Below are 19844 nucleotides of genomic sequence, written 5' to 3' on the forward strand. Positions count from 1 at the left end.
TGATCTTGCCACCTCTCCAGAGCTGACATGCTCCATCCCCCAACTCCAACTCCATGCAGTGATGGGCCATGATGTGTGCAGTAGAGAGTTGTGCAGGCAAAGAAATCCCACCCGTCCCCGCCAAAGTCCCACCCGTCCCCACCCGTCCCCGTGAGGACTCCCACCCGTCCCCGTGAGGAATCCCTCTGTCCCCACCCGTCCCCGCGAGGAATCCCCTCCGTCCCCGCCCGTCCCTATAAACTTCAGAAATAGATATTTCATTTAATTATGCTACTGAATTAAAGGCTCTGGTAGAAACCCATTTAAAAATAAGCAAAAAGACTTTATTAATTTGGAAATATTAATTGGAAAGAATACATACTTTGTAAACGGGTTTCTACCAGAACCTCTAACGTTTATAAATTTTTATCAACACAACTAATATACTACTTTATCCTGAAGCAAAAAAAAAAAAAAGAAATAGAATTTTTTTCCTATCTTTGTTGCCTGGTTTCTGCTTTCCTCATGTTTGCATTCAATTCCTTCCATCCACTATCTCGCTTCTCTCTGCATCTTCTCTCTGCTCTGTTACTGTGCCTCTCCCTTTCTCCCCCCTTCCAAATTGGTCTGGCACCCATCTTTTTCCCTCCGCTCCCCCATAGTCTGGCACCTCTGTCTTCTTCCCTGCCAGCGTCTTCTCCCCACTCCCTCTTCCCCATTTCCTTTCAGTGTCCTTCTCCCGCCCCCCCCATCTTCCCCATGTCCTATCAGGCAGCATCCTTCTCCCCTCCTCGGTCTTCCCCATGTCCTTTCAGCGGCCTTCTCCCCCCTCTGTCTTCCCCATGTCCTTTCAGCGGCCTTCTCCATCCCTGTTTTCCCCATGTCCTTTCAGCGGCCTTCTCCACCCCTTTGTCTTCCCCAGTGCTTTCAGGGTCCTTCTCCCCCCTCTGTCTTCCCCATGTGCTTTCAGCATCCTTCCCCCCTCCTCCCGTTTTCCCCATGTCCTTTCAGCGTCCTTCTCCACCCCTTTGTCTTCCCCAGTGCTTTCAGCGGCCTTCTCCCCCCTCAGTTTTACCCATTTCCCTTAAGCGTCTTTTCTTCTCCACTCCACCTTTCCTCCCTCCCTGCCCCTTACCTTTGTGGTGCTTCCCTACCCGACTGACAACAGAACAGGCCCAGTCGGACAAATCTCCCTGTCCTGTAGCCGCGAATCTAAATTACCTTCTTACAGCAGCTGGAGTATTGAAGCTGCTGTAAGAGGTAATTAAAATTCGCGGCTGCAGGGCAGGGAGGTTTGTCGGCCGGTCCTGTTGTCGGTCGATCAGGGGACCTGACCGGCTGTGCACACTCCCCGGGGCGGACCTCCCCCCCTCCTCTTTCGTACGCCATTTCCTTCTTCCTACCTGCCCTGCTGCACACAGCCGACCGGAAGTCTTCTCGATATCAGCGCTGACGTCGGAGGAAGGGAGGGTTTTGCTTAAGCCCTCCCTCCGACGTCAGCGCTGACATCGGGAAGACTTCCGGTCGGCTGTGTGCTGCTGCAGGGCAGGTAAGGAGAAGACTAGCCTCGCGGCTCGAGTGCACTGCGATCCAACCCCGCAGGAATCCCGCGACCCTCGGAGGCGTCCCCACGGGATCCCCGCGACCCTAGGGGGCGTCCCCACGGGATCCCCATGACCCAAGGGGGGAACCCGTGGGATTCCCGTCGTCCCCATTCCCGTGCAGCTCTCTAGCGTGCAGCAACTCACACGCTGCACATGGCCGGCCCACAATGTGGCAGGGTCGGCTTCAGGGGTATGGGGTGGGGCAGCGAGCAGGCAGGCAGGGAGGGATTCTTGGCCCTGGCAGCTTCAGTGGGAGGTAGGCAGGGATCCCCGTTGGCGCCTGCGGCTTCTGTGGATGGGTTGGCTTTGGGGGAGTGGCATGAACATGGGGGCACTAACTTGGGACATAGGAGGGAGGAAACAGAAAGGGAGAATTGATGGGCATGAGTGTGTGAATGAAAGATGATGCACATGGGGAAAGGAAAATTGGGCATAGAGAGAGAGGAGTGAGTAGAGATGCATGGGGAATAGAAGGATGAGAGGGAGAAATGATGGATATGGGTGAGAGGTGGTGGTGGAGAGGGCAGATTGAAGGAGATGCAAGGGGGAGGAATATTGGACATGGAGGGAGAAATGTGGCATTTTGCTGGAGAGAGGTGATAGAAGGAGAAATGGGCATGGATCTGGTGGGCAGTAGTGAAAAATGCTGCACATCATCCAGGGGATGAGAGAGGAAGAAATGGATGTGTCAGTAGAGGGGGTGGGAGAGATGCCTGGATCTCTCAAGACAGATGGACAGTGAGAGAGAGAGGGAAACATATTGCCAATAGGGATAGAGGAGAGAGGAAGAAAAGTTGGACTCAGGGAGGACAGAGAGAGAGAGAGAGATGTTGGTTGGGGAGGGGAATGGGGTCTGGAGGAAAGGAAGAGTGCAGGAGCCAAAAAGAAAGAAATATTGGAAATGCAACCAGAGACTCATGAAATCTCCAGATGACAAAGTGATCAAAATGTGTCAGTTTTGTGAATTTATTTCTGCTGTCTATAGTTTGCTTTATATTTGTCTATTTTTCTATAGTTGTTACTGATTGCATATTTTAAAGTCACCTGCCTTGACTTCTTTGAAAAAAATCCCAAATATAAATGATAATTAACATTTTCTGTGCATAGTGTGATTTGTGGGTTTTTTTAATTTTGTGGTTACCATTATGTATTAATAAGATTATATTTTGTGTATATGAAAAATGGATGGAAGAAATTGTGTTACAATTAGTACTATTATTATGGGGGTGGGGTCAAGGGTGAAGCTTGGGCGGGGGTACTCGGTTGGTATTTGTTAGGCTTAGGGGGTACTTGGCTTGAAGAAGTTGAGAAACACTGATGTAAAGGACCATAATGTGAAGGTGAGAAAGATTTCAAGCTAACACATTTAAGTCTATTCTAGTTAAATACATAATTGCAAATTCTGTTTTCATCATGCACTCTTTTGTGTTTTAGCAAAACTTTGGTGTTGTTTCCACAATACTCTGAATGCAAGTGCTTCATGGTTTCTCTAGCTTTGTCATATCACTTCAGTATATAGAAACATAGAAATAGACGGCAGATAAGGGCCACGGCCCATCCAGTCTGCCCACCGCAATGACCCTTCCCCACCTAAGTCAGTGAATAGATCCCACGTGTCTATCCCATTTGGCCTTAAAATCAGGCACGCTGCTGGCCTCAGTGACCTGAAGTGGAAGATTATTCCAGCGGTCAACCACTCTTTCAGTGAAAAAGAGTTTCCTGGTGTCACTGTGCAGTTTCCCTCCCCTGATTTTCCACGGGTGCCCTCTGGTTGCGGTAGGACCCTTGAGAAGGAAGATATCTTCTTCCACTTCGATGCGACCCGTGAGATACTTGAACGTCTCGATCATGTCTCCCCTCTCTCTGCATTCCTCGAGTGAGTAGAGCTGTAACTTATCCAGCCTTTCCTCGTACAGGAGATCCTTGAGACCCGCGATCATCCGGGTGGCCATTCTCTGGACCGACTCTAGTCTCAGCACATCTTTTCAGTAATGCGGCCTCCAATATTGCACACAGTACTCCAGGTGTGGTCTCACCATGGATCTATACAATGGCATAATGACTTCAGGCTTACGGCTGACGAAACTCCTGCGTATGCAACCTATGATCTGCCTCGCTTTGGAGGGAGCTTGCTCCACTTGATTGGCAGCCTTCATGTCCTCACTGACGATCACCCCTAGGTCACGTTCTGCTTCAGTTCTTGTTAGGATCTCGCCATTCAGGGTGTAAGTCCTGCATGGATTTTGGCTGCCCAGGTGCATAACTTTGCATTTTTTGGCATTGAAGCTGAGTTGCCAGGACCTAGACCAGCGCTCCAGTAGTAGTAGGTCGTGCATCATGTTGTCGGGCATTGAATTTTTGTCTGTTGTACTCTTGGCCACTACATTGCTTAGTTTGGCGTCATCAGCGAATAATGTTATTTTACCTCGGAGCCCTTCTGCCAAGTATCTTATGTAGATGTTGAACAGGATCGGGCCCAGGACGGAGCCCTGTGGCACTCCACTGATCACCTCCGTCGTTTCGGAGGGGGTGCCATTCACCACTACCCTCTGAAGCCTACCCTCAAGCCAGTTCCCAATCCATTTCGTCAACGTGTCGCCCAATCCTATAGAACTCATCTTGCTCAGCAACCTGCGGTGTGGTACGCTATCGAATGCTTTGCTGAAGTCCAGGTATACGATGTCCAGGGACTCCCCAACATCCAGCTTTCTCGTCACCCAGTCATCCTGACCTTTGACCTATAATATGGCAATGAGTACATATAGCACAGGCTTAGTAGGTCCTACACATGCCCCATGCCAACCTTTGTCCACGCCTGGCCTACAACAATCCTTTTATCAGACATTAAATGCACTATTCAAGTGAGTGCCGAAATCATGAATTTGGAGGGAGAAGTGTAAATATAGATTACATAGTCGTAACGGTTAGCCTATTGAGGAGGGCATAAATATAGCATACGGTACTTAAAATGGTTAAATGTAATCTTGTGTAAACATAGCATACATATATAATAGTGTAATAATGCAAATGCAAACATAATAGCCTAGCCAAGCAGCTAGGAGGCCAACAATCACAGTGGAATCCATCTGAATCTTTATGTAAAAACCATTACAGATGTCTTTGAAAACCGTTCTGAATTGACTCCCCAGTCATTAGTAGCGGTATAGAAGCCTCCATAAAGATTATAGAATATACCCAATCTGTGTACAACTTAGGCGAAGGCATTTGCCTGGCTTTCATTGGCATAAAAATACCTGTGTCTAAATCAGGGGTGTCAAACTCAAATCACATAAGGGGCTGAAATCTAAAACTCAGGCTAAGTCATGGACCGGATTTTTTATTAAGATACTTGCCCCCTCTTTTGCTGACGTACAGTGTGGGCCCCTGCGCCGGTGGCGGCTCTGATGCTCACAGGACTTCTGTGAGCATCAGATCAATTGCTGGCGCCAAAGCCCACGCTGTGCACCATCAAAGGAGGGGGTTAGTCTTAGTAGAAGTATAGGGATGCAACCTCTCCAACCCCACGCCGGCTATTAAATAAATAAAAAATACTTTTCCTCTCTTTTAGGTCCCAGTTCACGCTTGCTGTCTAACACCAGCTCTGGCAGGATACATATTTTAAATATTGTAATCACAAAATAGAAAATAAAATATTTTTTCTATCTTTTGTTGTCTGGTCATTTTGCTTTTAGTCCCAGTTTCTCTTTCTAATTTTGCCTATCTTCTAATTCTCTTTCCAGTGACTGTTGTCCATTTTTTTTTTCTCCTATTCTCTCTTGCTCCTGTCCCTGTCTCCAACATATTGATTTTTCCTTCAATTTTTCTCCTTTTTTCTTTTCTGCCTCTGTTCACTCAAATCTTGCCCTCTTTTTTATCCTTCTCCTTTTTAAATTTTCAGCTACCTATCAACTTTCTATCTTCTCTTATTCTGTAGCTCATTTCCCATCTCACTCCTTTCCCAGCCTCCTATTTCCTTCTATCTCTCCTCCTCTCTCCTCTTGGTCCAACATTTTGCTCTGTCTCTTTTATGTTGTTCTTCTTCCCTCCCTCCTTGATGCTGAACAATGAGATGGAAGTAAAAACAAAAAAAAAAAAAAGAGATGCTGCATCTCTCTCTCCCTTCCTTCCCCAGGCCTAACATTTCTCCATTACCTTCCATCTCCAGATTCAACCTCTCCCTTTCTTTTCCCAACTGCCCCCCCCATACCATCTCTCCCCCTGTCTGCCTGCCTCCCTCCTCCCAGGTCTACCATTTCTCCTTTTCTCTTCCCAACGGTTCTCTCTTCAAGTAACTTTTTCCCTCTTTCTCCACGCTACCCTAGGTCCAACCTCTCTCCCTTCATCTCGCTCTTTTCACAGCCCGTCGTGCCTTTCTCTCCGGCGCCGGTCTGATGTCGCTGCTGGGCCGGGGAATCTGCCGGCCTCTGTGATTCGGGAGTGCTGTGCATGGCTCCTCCTCCTGCTTTTTGCCTGCCGCAGTCTGTCTCCAATGACACGAAACTTCCTGTTTCAGCCCGGGTGGACCGTGGCAGATTGAGGGCAGGAGGGGGAGACACGAACAGTACTGCCGAGTTACTGCCGCAGCTTGGCAGCAGTGGACCGGCATGTAGGGGAGGACACGCTGGGCTCAAAGGGGAAGATCGGGAGCATTGCCACGGGACACAAAAAGGCCAGGCGGGCTGGATTCGCCCCAAGGGCCTTGTGTTTGACACATGTGGTCTAAATGTTAGTCACACAGATGGGTGCTATGTATGATTCTATAAACTGCGCCTAATTCTGGAGGTGGTCTATAGAATAGTGCTAAATGCCAATTTTTTTCGGCGACATACATTACATAGAATTTACCCCTTAACAGATAAAATTAACTGTGACCCCTTCCAAAAATGCCAGTCGCATACATACTGCCCTGGTCTCTCCTCCTATGGCCACCTCTGTCTCCAGAATTCCACATGGTTAAGGGCAGTGGTCTCAAACTCGTGGCCCGGGGGCCACATGCGGCCCTCCAGGTACTATTTTGAGGCCCTCGGTATGTTTATCCTAATTACAAAATTAAAATAAATCAGTTTCTTGATCATATGTCTCTTTAGCTATGAATGACAATATTATTATTAAGACTTAGCCAAAAGGAAAGATTTATAAAGAGTTTTACCTCATACAAAATTGTCATTTCTTTAATAAGACATTAACTATTTTTTTTTCCTGAGGGCCTCCAAGTACCTACAAATCCAAAATGTGGCCCTACAATGGGTTTGAGTTTGAGACCACTGGTTAAGGGGGTTTAGATAGGTTCGTGAAGAAAAAGTCCATAAGTCATTAATAACCAGATAGACTTGGGAAACCACTGTTTATCTCTGGCAGTGAATAACCAGGAAATAGATCCTCTCTTTGGGATCTGTCAGCTGCATTCTAGTGATCCAGATTGGTCACTGTTCTTCCTGGACCTATCACCTGATATTATGCCAGTATCAGGTACAGGGAGTACCAGGCACAGGGAGACAGGTTACTGAATTTTCTCAAAACGAAATGTAAAAGTTCAGTATAAATTTGGAACAAGCAACAGCCAGGAGTATCTTCTGGCTCTTTGATGGACATCCGTGATCTGTGCAAGTCAGACACTTGGCTCCGTTCAGTTCCTTTGTTCTTTGGAAAGGGAGATACTGGGGAAGATCCTGTGTTATCCTGCCCTTAGATGACAGTTATCTCACTTGTCTGTATGAGTGTAGGAAGTCTATGGGTGTGTTTTTAGGATGAAGGGGTTGCAAATCCATGCAAGTTTTGTTTTTGTTTTTTTACTTTGGTTCTTTTTTTTTTTTTGGTGTGGGGGAATCAGCCATCAGTAGATAGCCAGATTTCTAACAACATGTTCTTAGTGGTTGGGGAATGTCCAATAAGGACCTAGGAGGTTTCAAAGGTTGGGATACATCTTTTGAACTGTGGTAAGGATGTAAATCTGGATTGCTGTTTTGGTTAGGGAAATCTTAAGGGAACATGTGCTATATTAATGTATGTTTGGAACTACTGACTGAGACGGAGGGTAGTGAAAATGATAGGGGGGTTATTTTTACTTTTGCTTTATTTTTGTTGGGCTTGTTTGATTTTGCTATTTTTTTTCCTGCTTTTAGTTTTAGGATTTTTCTTTGATGTTCTTTGATATTGACGTTTTCTCTTCTGTTCTGCTTTTTATGCCCCTATAGCAGGGGTGTCAAAGTCCCTCCTCGAGGGCCGCAATCCAGTCGGGTTTTCAGGATTTCCCCAATGAATATGCATGAGATCTATTTGCATGCACTGCTTTCATTGTATGCTAATAGATATCATGCATGTTCATTGGGGAAATCCTGAAAACCCGACTGGATTGCGGCCCTCGAGGAGGGACTTTGACACCCCTGCCCAATAGCATTGAATTTATTGTATTATCTTTTCCCTCTTCCTTCTCTTTGTATAGGTAAATGTAAGTAAATATTTCTTTCATAGGTACTGTAGTTAGATTGTGAGCCCACTGGGACAGAGATTTTTGGCCATTACTTAAGTCAATTGAATTGTTTTGTAAACCACTTCAAATCCTTTGGGAGATTTAGCAGTATATAAGACACCACATTAAATTAAATTATTTCAGCTCTGCATGAGGTAACTGCTCTCAGCAGTACAGCTGGCAGCCTGGGCATGGAGAAGGAGAAATTGATCTATTAGAAGAACAAACAGGTCTCTTTTGTCTCCTGAAAGAGAAAGGAAAGGAAGTGGTTCTTCCTCAAACTAAATTTGCTCAAGGGTTTTAGGTAACATTTTTAGTACAGTTATTTGCTGAGAGGTGTATTCAGTGCTGTCTCAGTGTGTAATGTTAATACGATATTATTTCTAGAGTATTATAAGATGTATGTTTTGTTACGTCAGTGTGTAATGTTTACATTATTATTTGTAGAGTTCTACTACTACAAGGTATATGAGGGGGTGCTGAAAAGTTTTCAGTCCAACCAACAAACTTCCTAAATTCCGAGTGTTTTTTTTTGTTTTTTTTGCCACCATAGCTAAAAAGAGTGCTATTTGGTTAAGTGCCAGTTTGCAGAAAGGAAATTCTATGTTTTGACATTGCTTCAGATCATTGATTGAACCATATCCAAGTCATTCTTTTCTTGGTTGGGCTGAGAACTTTTCAGTGCCCCCTCATATACAGAGCTTTACAGAAACACATACGAGACAGACCCCACTCCTTGGAGTTTACCATCTAATCAAGATGGGGAAAAGACATAAAAAAAGAAACAAATATGAGAGTTGGAGTTAAGATGGCAAGGTCCTGATGCGGACGATCTAAAGAAGGGGTTAGAGTTGTGATTAATTAAGGAAGGAACAACTTCTCATTGGGTAAAGCTCTAAGACAGGGGTAGGGAACTCCGGTCCTCGAGAGCCATATTCCAGTCGGGTTTTCAGGATTTCCCCAATGCATATTCATTGGGGAAATCCTGAAAACCCGACTGGAATATGGCTCTCGAGGACCGGAGTTCCCTACCCCTGCTCTAAGAACTAAGCTGGATTGTATCAAGCTATAGCTTAATCCTGTGCAGTGTCCCTTATCTTGTCAACTTCAGCAAATTGAATAAGAGTAGACAGTGGTTTGGGAGCAATTTTTGCGCCCCTCCATATGTGTACCCTCTGTGGCTGCACCATTCGCACAGACCTCCTTATAGAACTGGATCGCAGAAAGTTTGTAATGCTGCTCGCGCAGGAAAAATTAGAGGGGAGGGGCACACGCGAGCAGGCAGAGAGGGGCAGAGAGGAGGATGGATGCCTGCGCCCTTTACAAAGACCGTGCCCAGGGCAGACTCCCCCCTCCCCCACCCCTTTATTACTCCAATGGCTCCTTGTGACCCTGGGCAAGTCACTCAATCCTCCATTGCCCAAGGTACATTAGACTGATTGTGAGCCCACTGGGACAAACAGGGAAAATGCTTGAGTACCTACTTGTAAACTGCTTAGATAACCTTGATAGGCAGTATATACATAAATAAATATCTTTATTGTTAGTGCACATGATGTCATGCCAGGATCCCACACACTTTTACTGTTTGGGTTATAAACTGTAAAACGTTATATTGTGTCTCTTATTTATATTGTTTGCCCCTGAAGAAGCCCAAGAGTGGGTGAAATGTGGACCACATTGGGTCATTGGTTTTTTTGTATCACTGCTTGTGCAGATCTGAAGAGCCTCTCTGTGATCCATTCTGTGTCACAGACGCACACACAGGCCTCATACAACAGAGCCATGGACCAGTTTTGTATCATAGAGACACACATGTAGACCCCGTGCAGCACAGCTATGAACCAGTTCAGAGCTGGCCTGACCATTGGCCAGCTATTTTTGGCACATGGCCCCACTTTTCTTCCCTGTTTTCTGACTTATACAAATGAGACCCCCGCAATATGTTTCTTTACATTACTGCTACTACTATTTATCAATTCTATAGTGTTGAAAGGTGTATGCAGATCTGTACATTCAACATGTAATAGATGGTCCCTTCTCAGAAGAGCTTACAATCTAATTAGGATAGACAGACAGAACAAATGGGACAGATAGGGATTAGGGACATTCTTCGGCATCCCCCATGGGCCACCCCAAATCAATTTTGTGCTAGAGAGTTGTGCGGGAACAGAAATCCCGCCTGTCCCCATCAGAATCTCTTCTGTCCCCTGCCTGTCACTGCAAGGAATCTCCTCCATCCCCGGCCGTCCCCGTGAGGAATCTCCTCTGTCCCTGCCCCCCCCTCCCCATAAAAGTTACCTGCCCCATAAAAAGCAGCAATTACTTCTGACAGTTTTAATTTTTTTTTAAGTCTTAGTTTATTTAAACCAACAATAAAATACAATATAAACAAATAACAGTGAACAGAAATAAGAGATGCATACATCACCAGGAAGAATTAGAATAGACATTAGGTCATATGACTGTAGGGTTGACCATTTCTTGTTAAAAGAAATAAGAGTTGGATTTTTTGGCAATATAAAGCTCATATCTGTAGAGCAAACAAATCTGGTTCCACCATCTGGCATAAGTAACTTGTGAGAAGTCCTTCCAAGATCTACAAATGATTTTTAATGCAGCAATGAGTAAAGAATCAAACAATACTGTACAGTATCAAAATCATTTAAAGCTGAATTGAGAGAGGCACTTTTCAGGACAATGATTGCATAAGAAAAATGTGCCAAAACTGAACTGGAAACCACAAAACAAACTCAGCAAGTACTTCATTTTGTACTAAACACAATTGATGGCATAACCATGAGAGGGGGCCGGGTCTCCCACTTTGAGCTTTGCCTCCCTCAAAATGAACAGCTCCCTTGCTGTAGCTGGTGGGACATTTTGTTTTCCTTCACCTTGGTCCCAGTTTTTGCTTTTGTCTATCTTTCCAGACCTCGGGAACCCCGATTCCATCCCCGTGGGAGTCCCGTAGACCTGGGGGGGGATCCCCGTGGGAGTCCTGTAGACCTGGGGGGGATCCCTGCAGGGTTCCCACGGGAACCGCAGGATTCCCGCAATCCCCGTTCCCGTGCAGACCTCTATTTTGTATCTCAGGGATCTATATAGCACAGCCACAGTGATACAAAGTGGAGAGATATTTCATCTAGCTTCTATCAGGGGCCATTTGTGGAAAAACAACTCCTGCAAGCAGTGGCAGAAGTTCAAATGAAGAGCCCCAGAGTAGGATGAACCCACCTCAGAAGACAGAGGAGGGACTGCAAGAGCCCCCCCCCCCCTGCACTGTGCATGTGTGTGGGGTGGGGGTGGGGGGCTGCTTGAGTAGAATTTAAACCAATGCTGCTGAGACAAACTTCCAGAGATCTTACTGCAGCAGTTCACATAAATCCCCTAAACCCATTCAGCATATCAACGTCTGTTTTTCTCAGTCACTTTCTTCATCCTGGGATGAGCTGCGAGAGAAAAGATTCCAGAATGCTTAAAGACCCAAAGTCAGCTGACTTTATTATTCAGAAGGAGAAGGTCTTGGCTTTTGCTTCTTCTTACACAATATTCAAGGAGTCTTTCACTTTCAAATGTCTGGAAACAAGTGTTAGAAAGCCAAGAGCTGCTGCATGTTGAATAAAAACTAACAACTTACTCGCTAGTCTCCCTCCGTGAGGATTTCTCAGAAATGGATTCACTTAAATGATTTCTGACAAAGTGAAAAATGGGGAAGGTTGATTCTGGGGTCTAGTTCTGGATTTTAATTTACCTCAGGTTATTGGTAAAGAGAAGACATCTCAGGAAGCTTAGAGAAGGAAAATAAACAGTTCACAGTGGCTCAGTGTCATTTCTTGGTTTTTATTAGGTGTCACAAAGATACATATGGGATAATTCTATGAGTAGCTGCCTAGTTTTAGGTAGCAGAAAGGAGCGTTGAGTCACTTATACATATAAGTGGCCACTTAGGTCTGGATTTTGCCGGACAACACTTTGGAAAAACTGACCATTGCACCAATGATTTTATGATAAGAATACTAAAAGGGAACTTTAAGACAATCCAAGAACATCTCGCATCATGTGCGGCAGCGGTGGAGATTACCTTGCCAGAGATGTCGCTTGTTCTTGGAGGAAACTCGGGACCCAGATGATAGCCATCGGAACTGGGGTTGACGGCTAAAGTTAAAGTTAAAGGATAGAATGGGAATGGTGGTTGAAGAGAATTGGGGTGGAGATGGAAGTGGGTATGGAGAGGGATAGGGATATGATGTATTCCGGAAATGCATTTAAGATCTGGTGTTAAATGATCATAATAATTACAAGTTAAAGATCTTGATGCTTTTTTGGAGTGTGTTTCTGTTTCTCTCTATGCTTATTTTTATCTCTATTTTGTTTACTTTAATTATTATTTTAATTCTATCTTTAAATTATTTATTCATTACTTGTTGGAATATTTCATTTCTTTCTCTATCTCTGTCTTTTTATTTTATTTTTCATAGTTTCTTCAGGTACTTTAGTTAGATTGTGAGCCTTTGGGACAGTTAGGGAATTTCCAAGTACCTATCTTATTTATTTAGTTTTTATCTATTGTATCTTTAATGCATCATTTTTGTAAACCGCTTAAAAACCTCACGGTTATTAGTGGTATATAAGAATTAAATTAAAAAAATTAAACATAAAACCCTTGGAATCAAAATGATAAAATATTTTGACACCTACCAGACAGGGCTTAGCAGAGATCTAAGCTTCCTTTCCCGCTATATAGACATTTTTAAATGCTCTGTCTGCCACCTTTCTGTCTCCTGCCCACCCACCCACTCCTCCCTGTCCCTGAAATGCTTTCATGTTTTCCTTATATATACTGATATTTGTCAACATTTGCTTTTTTCTGATCTGAAGAAGGGTTACCTTCGAAAGCCCATCATAAAATGCATTGCGTTAGTCCATTAAAATGGTATTATCTTATTTCCTTTGGTTTATTTCTTTATTTTTACCTTGTAAAGTGAACTAACATGGCCGCCACACCATTTCACTGTAAATGATTGTAAAACCGCTTAGAAAACCTTGATAGGCGGTATATAAAATCCTAATAAACTTAAACTTAATGAAGCTGTAAGTGCACCCTACCAGCGTCTAACTTAATTGCTTTAATTGGCTCTAATCAGCATGGTAATTGACCGTACCATTTAAAACTGGTTAAAAACTCGTTAAAAAAGTAGGTGCCGAAATCGCATGGAGTCTAGCAGCGCCTAAGGTCAAAGGAGGCAGATGACCTTAAGAGCCGCTATTTATCAATAGAATGCTCATCCCCCACAATACTCCCCCGTCTCTTTGATCGACGGCCCAAAAACTCTTAATGGTCCCATCATTGAAAATCATACGCACTAGAAGACATGATATGTTCACAGTAATGGCCCCCCCCCCAATTGTGGAACGCTCTTCCCCAGCATATTAAAGAAGAAAAAGACCTTAGCCAATTCAAAAAACTTCTAAAAAGTTACCTCTTTAAAGACGCGTTCAATCTTTAACTTTCTTCTAGATGAAGATATTACGGTTCAGTTTTATTTACCCTACCCATTGTTTTTTCCTTGTTTTTTGGTCTATTTTCTTAAGCTATGAAGATGTAACTTTACCCCTCTATCCTTCACGTTTCGTGTATGTCTCAAAACTGTTAGTTTTAAGTTATTTTGCTTACTTATATAAACTTGTTTTATGAAGTTGTAAATCGCTTAGTAACTTGAATAAGCGATTCATCAAATACAAATAAAAACTTGAAACTCATATGCAATTCTCCATAAAATTTAGGTGCCGGAATTGGTGCCTAAGAATGATCGTGAACAAAAAAGAGGCACTGGAAATGTTAAATTCAACCTATGGTGACAAATGCTTTATTGACAATACGTATCAAAGTTCAATAATGAGTCCAATGAATACTACAACTACCAAAGTCCCGACAAGGATCCAAGTTTCGGCGACTCTGCCGCCTTCCTCAGGGGACAATAGAGTACTAAAAAATGTTAAAAATTGATATTACCAAATAATATTTCAATATATAAAAATTTTGACACATTAATATTACAAAAAACATGTGCATTTGCATACATAAATTACTAAATGCACTGGAATAATAATAACTAAAAGGAAGATAAAAAGGATGTGGAAAGAATACGACAACAGAAATTGGGACATGTGATTGATAAAAGATGAAGAGATTCCAATTAGTGAAGATGCCACTTTACCGCCAATAAAAAGACTTTTTAAAGAATGATCTTAAAAAAATTTGGTCTTAAAATTTTTTGGGGAAAACCAATTATGGGTACATCAAAACTGTAAAAAATGTGATGCATGTATGCCGAATAATCTGTGGAATACATCGTCAGTATGCCAATGATGATGTTCTAATAAAGAGTGTCTTAAAAATCAGATGGCCCAAGAATGATTGACAGGTGGCCGGCACCGTTTTTGCAGGGACCAGCCAATTTAGGGGCTGTTCACAGAATCCGGACCTTACTGCATACGGGACTGAAAAGCATGTGCCATGATTTGATGGTGTGTACTCTGCTGGTGGGCTTTTACATCCAGTGGCTTAGTAACAGGGGGGAGGGGAGGTCCACCCTAGGCACCGTCTTGGTGAGGGTGTGGGCACGCTTCTTCCTCTCAATCCCCCGCCACACACACGCCTTCACTCCCCCTCTCCCCTCACCGTATCTCTAGCTCTTCACGGACGCAAGCAGCAACTCCAACCTGCTGCTCGCGCCAGTGTCGGCCCACCCTCTGACACCCTCAGGACACTTCCGGGTCCTGGAAGTGATGTCAGAGGGAGAGCGGACGCCGACAGCAAGTTGGTGATGCTGCTCACGCCAGAAAAGTTAAAGAGCGTGTTAAAGGGCGTGTGCGCGTGGCAGGGGTGGGAAAGGAGCTGGGGGTGCGAAGAGGGCGAGGGAGGGGTGCCTGTCTACATGGTTGGTGTTTGGGCAGACCATGGGGTGGCTCAAATAGCATATGCACAAATTATAGCATCCTATCTTTTATGTATATATGTATATATGTAAACTTCTTGTGACAGGAATTTACACTAGCTATAGGGCTGTTATAAATGACTGAGCCTGAATGTATATGCATTGTAAGCTATTTGCACTACTAATACCAATGGAAGAAAAAATAGCCAACATGGTAAAATGGGGCCAAAAAGTAATAAAGGTAAAAAGAAATTGGCTAACTCACCTGATCCTTGGGGAGAAAAAGTCTAAAGAGATGGGGCAATTCTACAGATTGGTAAATGAATAATGAATAATGGACATCAGTATGAGCCCTTCGTACATAAACGAACATAAACCTCTGGCTCAGGCGATATCTCAAGAGGTGACCAGCACCAGCCCACAGTCTAATTGAGAATAGCCTCATACATCATGTAGTCCATATGTGTCTAAAAATGCAAACTGCATTATACAACCTCCCCAAAACTGAATAGACTTGTTTTCACCAAGGAAAAGGGGTTTAAATGGGCAACACATACATACTGTCCCTAAGTACACACCTTGTGAAAAAAAAATATATATATTTATTTACATATATATATTTATTTACATATATATATTTATTACATTTATTGTTGTGTGCATTGTTTTTTTTCACAAGGTGTGTACTTAGGGACAGTATGTATGTGTTGCCCATTTAAACCCCTTTTCCTTGGTGAAAACAAGTCTATTCAGTTTTGGGGAGGTTGTATAATGCAGTTTGCATTTTTAGACACATATGGACTACATGATGTATGAGGCTATTCTCAATTAGACTGTGGGCTGGTGCTGGTCACCTCTTGAGATATCGCCTGAGCCAGAGGTTTATGTTCATTTATGTACGAAGGGCTCATACTGATGTCCATTTACCAATCTGTAGAATTGCCCCATCTCTTTAGACTTTTTCTCCCCAAGGATCAGGTGAGTTAGCCAATTTCTTTTTACCTTTATTACTTTTTGGATTTTATTGGCTACGATCCAGTGAGGGTTTCTTACTAGTGCTAAAATGGGGCCAATACATTTTTTTAGATACTGTATATTAGTGATAGGAAGAAGTGCAAACTTGTTTTGTAAAATCTTGTACTGTAACTATGGCAAATCTAACCTGTAAACTGTGGGTGGGTGTCAAATTAGGATAAAATTTGTATTGAAATCCTTGCACTGTAAGGATAACTATGGCAAATTGTATACTAGTATGTGTCAAGTTAGGATAGAAACCTGTATTGCAAACTTGTACTGAAATTATGTATGTTTAACCTGTGACCCGTTCTGAGCAATTTGGGGACAACGGGATAGAAAACGAGTTAAAGAAATAACAATAAATTACCAGCACCTCTGGTAGGCAAACCATGTTAGAGAAGCTGAAAGTGAGTCTTCAAAGGAGCTCCACAAGCTGAAGAGCAGATCTTTAGCAGAGTCCCATGCGGGCATCATGCGTCTATGTAAAATCATGAACACAGCACAGACAGCTGAAAAGCAAATCATCAGAGCCCGTGCAGGAGATCATGTAAAACCTGAAACCTTCTAAGATAAGAAAGTGAGCTTAGCATAAAAGTGGGCAGCTTTTATTCCAATAACTGTCAGGCTACCAGAAGTGAATGAAACTCCAGAATAACACGCCGTATAACCAAATCCCCCCCCTCCCCCCTCAGCAAGCGCTTACCTCGCGACGTCCGAGCAGACTCCCGAGTCCGCGGCCACAGCAGCGTGCGGGAAGCCCCCGGCACAGGCCGGCGCTGCGCTCCCGCGAGTCAACAGGGCGACCAGGGTCACCGCCCCGGCCAACACCGTCACCACCAGCAGCACGAGGCAGCACGCCCAGCCCCGGGACACGGCCATGCCGCGCTTTTTCCCCGCTCTCCCTCCCGGGCTTCCCCCAGAAGCTCTCTCGGTTCTCTTCCCAGAGAGACTCTGAGCTTTCACTCTGCGCTGCGCGAGGACAGCTACAAGAGCTTTTTTTTTTTTTTTTTTTTTTTTGCAGGACAGTTTTCCAAGAGAGCGCTTAACTCTTTAACGGCCGCTTGGTTACTCTGTGAATGAGGAAAGAGAGGGCCCCCCCCCCCCCCCTCGGGCTCTTACAGTCTAGATCAGTGGTCTCAAACATGCGGCCCGCCAGGTACTATTTTGAGGCCCTCGGTATGTGTATGGTAATCACAAAAGTAAAATAAAACAGTTTCTTGATCACATGTCTCTTTACCTATAAATTATAATATTATTATTAAGACTTAGCCAAAAGGAAAGTTTTACAAACTATAAAGAGTTATTTCTTTAATAAGACATGAACTATTTTTTTCTGAGGCCCTCCAAGTACCTACAAAGCCAAAATGTGGCCCTGCAAAGGGTTTGAGTTTGAGACCACTGGTCTAGAGGGCTAATTCCAAATGTTCGTTGAGAGGAACTGAATTTGTTATATATAAAAAGGAAACATCTCCCCACAGCGTTTGCTGTACTTGAAGGTGATGGTTCTGAAGTCTTTTTCTCCAATCAGTTTCTTTAGTTGGTTGCTTTGGAACAAATTGTGCTGGGTGCCGATGCAGGACATCTTTCTGTTTATAACTGAGGTGCCTTTTCTCTTGGCCTCTCACTGATCAAACCACACCCAGCTCATTGCACCCCTTCCCTATCCTTATAGCAGGGGTGTCAAAGTCCCTCCTCGAGGGCCGCAATCCAGTCGGGTTTTCAGGATTTCCCCAATGGATATGCATGAGATCTATTACCATACAATGAAAGCAGTGCATGCAAATAGATCTCATGTATATTCATTGGGGAAATCCTGAAAACCCGACTGGATTGCGGCCCTCGAGGAGGGACTTTGACACCCCTGCCTTATACTGCTTGTTGTAGCCTAGAACAGTGGTTCCCAACCCTGTCCTGGAGGACCACCAGGCCAGTTGGGGTTTTCAGGATAGCCCTAATGAATATGCATGGCACCTCTATTAGATGCAGATCTCTCTCATGCATATTCATTAGGGCTATCCTGAAAACCCGACTGGCCTGGTGGTCCTCCAGGACAGGGTTGGGAACCACTGGCCTAGAATAGTCCACAATCAGGGCTGCCCAAGTCCGGTCTGCGAGATCTACTGGCAGGCCAGGTTTTCAGGATATCCACAATGAATATACATGAGAAAGATTTGCCTGCACTGCCTTCTTGGTATTCAAATCTCTCTCTCATGCATATTCATTGTGGATATCTGTCTGGTCCTCACTACTGGCAGAGCAGGTTTTCAGGATATCCACAATGAATATGCATGAGAGAGATTTGCCTGCACTGTCTTCTTGGTATTCAAATCTCTCTCATGCATATTTATTGTGGATATCCTGAAAACCTGGCCTGCCAGTAGATCTTGCGGACCGTACTTGGGCATCCCTGCTCCAGATCATTTACGAGGAGCCGCTGAAACGTTCTCAGCCAAGCATTCTCTTCTTGGTTGGACTGAGAACGTTCCAGCGGCAGGCCAAAGTAGAGGCCAACTGAATTTTGATTTAGTTATGGTACCCAAATCCTTTTTCTGCCCAGCTTAAAGGCTATGGCCATGGTTTCTGTTTTGGCTGAAACTGACTGCTTGTTTTCTGTGTAAGCTGAACATTTCTCTCTCCCTCCCCCTTCCCTATGAACAGGAGTTGCCTTTTCCTCTTGCCCACCTGCAGGCATTCTCTTTGGGCCTATTGAAAACAGGTTAAATTTTTACCTATCTAGAAGGCAATGCAACTAAAATATTTAAAGTTGATGAGAAATTCTATTAGAGTAGGGACAGATAAGATGCCTGAATGTTCTCTAAGTGTTAGAATGCATGAGAGATAGTGTGCATGTGAGCATCCTCAAAAGTTTTCCAGAGGCAGTTGGAGACAGGACTAGAGTGTAACAGGACCTGCATTACTTGGGTGAAGCACAAGGGGAATTGTTTTGTTGGATATATGTGTTAAAATTTGCTGACACCAAATTAAATTGTTTAAGGTGAGCAAGTAACCAATGAGGAGAATTTTAAGGAACTATAAAGCAATTATTCTAATATTAAAGAAACATTTTGTGAAAAAGAAATTTTTAATAAGAACATGAAGAAGGGTAAAAGAGTTGAATTAATTTGGGAAAGCTTTGTTAAGTAAATTTCACTGAAGGCTTGAGCAAGGGTAAAGTTTTTTTTTATTATTTATTTCTGTTTGCCAAAGAAATCAGAGTATCAGAGATAAGGGGCTCCTTTTACTAAGGTGCACTAGCGTTTTTAGCACACTCAGGAAATTACCACACACTACACTGCGTGCTACACTTCTAGAACTAACGCCAGCTCAATGCTGGCGTTAAGGTCTAGTGTGCGCTATTCCACGCGTTAAAGCCCTAACGTGGCTTAGTAAAAGGAGCCCAAAGTGTTTGAACTGATAGCTCTTATTATTAAACGGAGGGAAGGAGGAAGTAAAAAGAAAAATATATCGTGTTTCCCCAAAAATAAGATACTGTCATATTAATTTTGGACCCAAAAAATGCACTAGGTCTTATTTTCGGGTAGGTCTTATTTTTTTCATGTACAATGATCATCTCTCCCTTCCTCTCCTCCACCCCAATTCTTCCTTTCTCTCCCCCATATGTGCAGCATCTTTCCTCCCCTCTCACCCATCCCCTTGTGCAGTATCTTTCTATCCCTCCCATCCCCCTATGCAACAGAACCCTTGGAGCTTCTATCCCTCCCATCCTTTGTGCAGCAGAACCCTTGAAGCTTCTATCCCTCTCTTCCTCCCATCCCCCTGTGCAGCATCTTTCTATCTCCTCCCCCCCCCGCTGCCGACACGTACCCTGCACCTCCC

The 19844-nt window shown here is 43.9% G+C and overlaps 1 protein-coding gene across 2 annotated transcripts in view; it reads right to left on the minus strand.

Annotated features, from left to right (window-relative positions):
* Nucleotides 1–16977, minus strand: part of GGT5 (gamma-glutamyltransferase 5) — an 88766-nt gene extending 71789 nt beyond the window's left edge. The window contains exon 1 of one of the 2 annotated variants that reach the window (XM_033954076.1): nt 16711–16977. In XM_033954076.1, coding sequence (XP_033809967.1) covers nt 16711–16886 — 176 coding nt within the window. In that variant the 5' untranslated portion in view covers nt 16887–16977. The remainder of the gene's footprint in view (nt 1–16710) is intronic. The other variant, XM_033954073.1, reaches the window with a different exon arrangement.
* Nucleotides 16978–19844: the final 2867 nt, after the last annotated feature.

Source organism: Geotrypetes seraphini, chromosome 8 (assembly GCF_902459505.1).
Source record: "Geotrypetes seraphini chromosome 8, aGeoSer1.1, whole genome shotgun sequence".
In the NCBI taxonomy this organism is placed as follows: domain Eukaryota; kingdom Metazoa; phylum Chordata; class Amphibia; order Gymnophiona; family Dermophiidae; genus Geotrypetes; species Geotrypetes seraphini.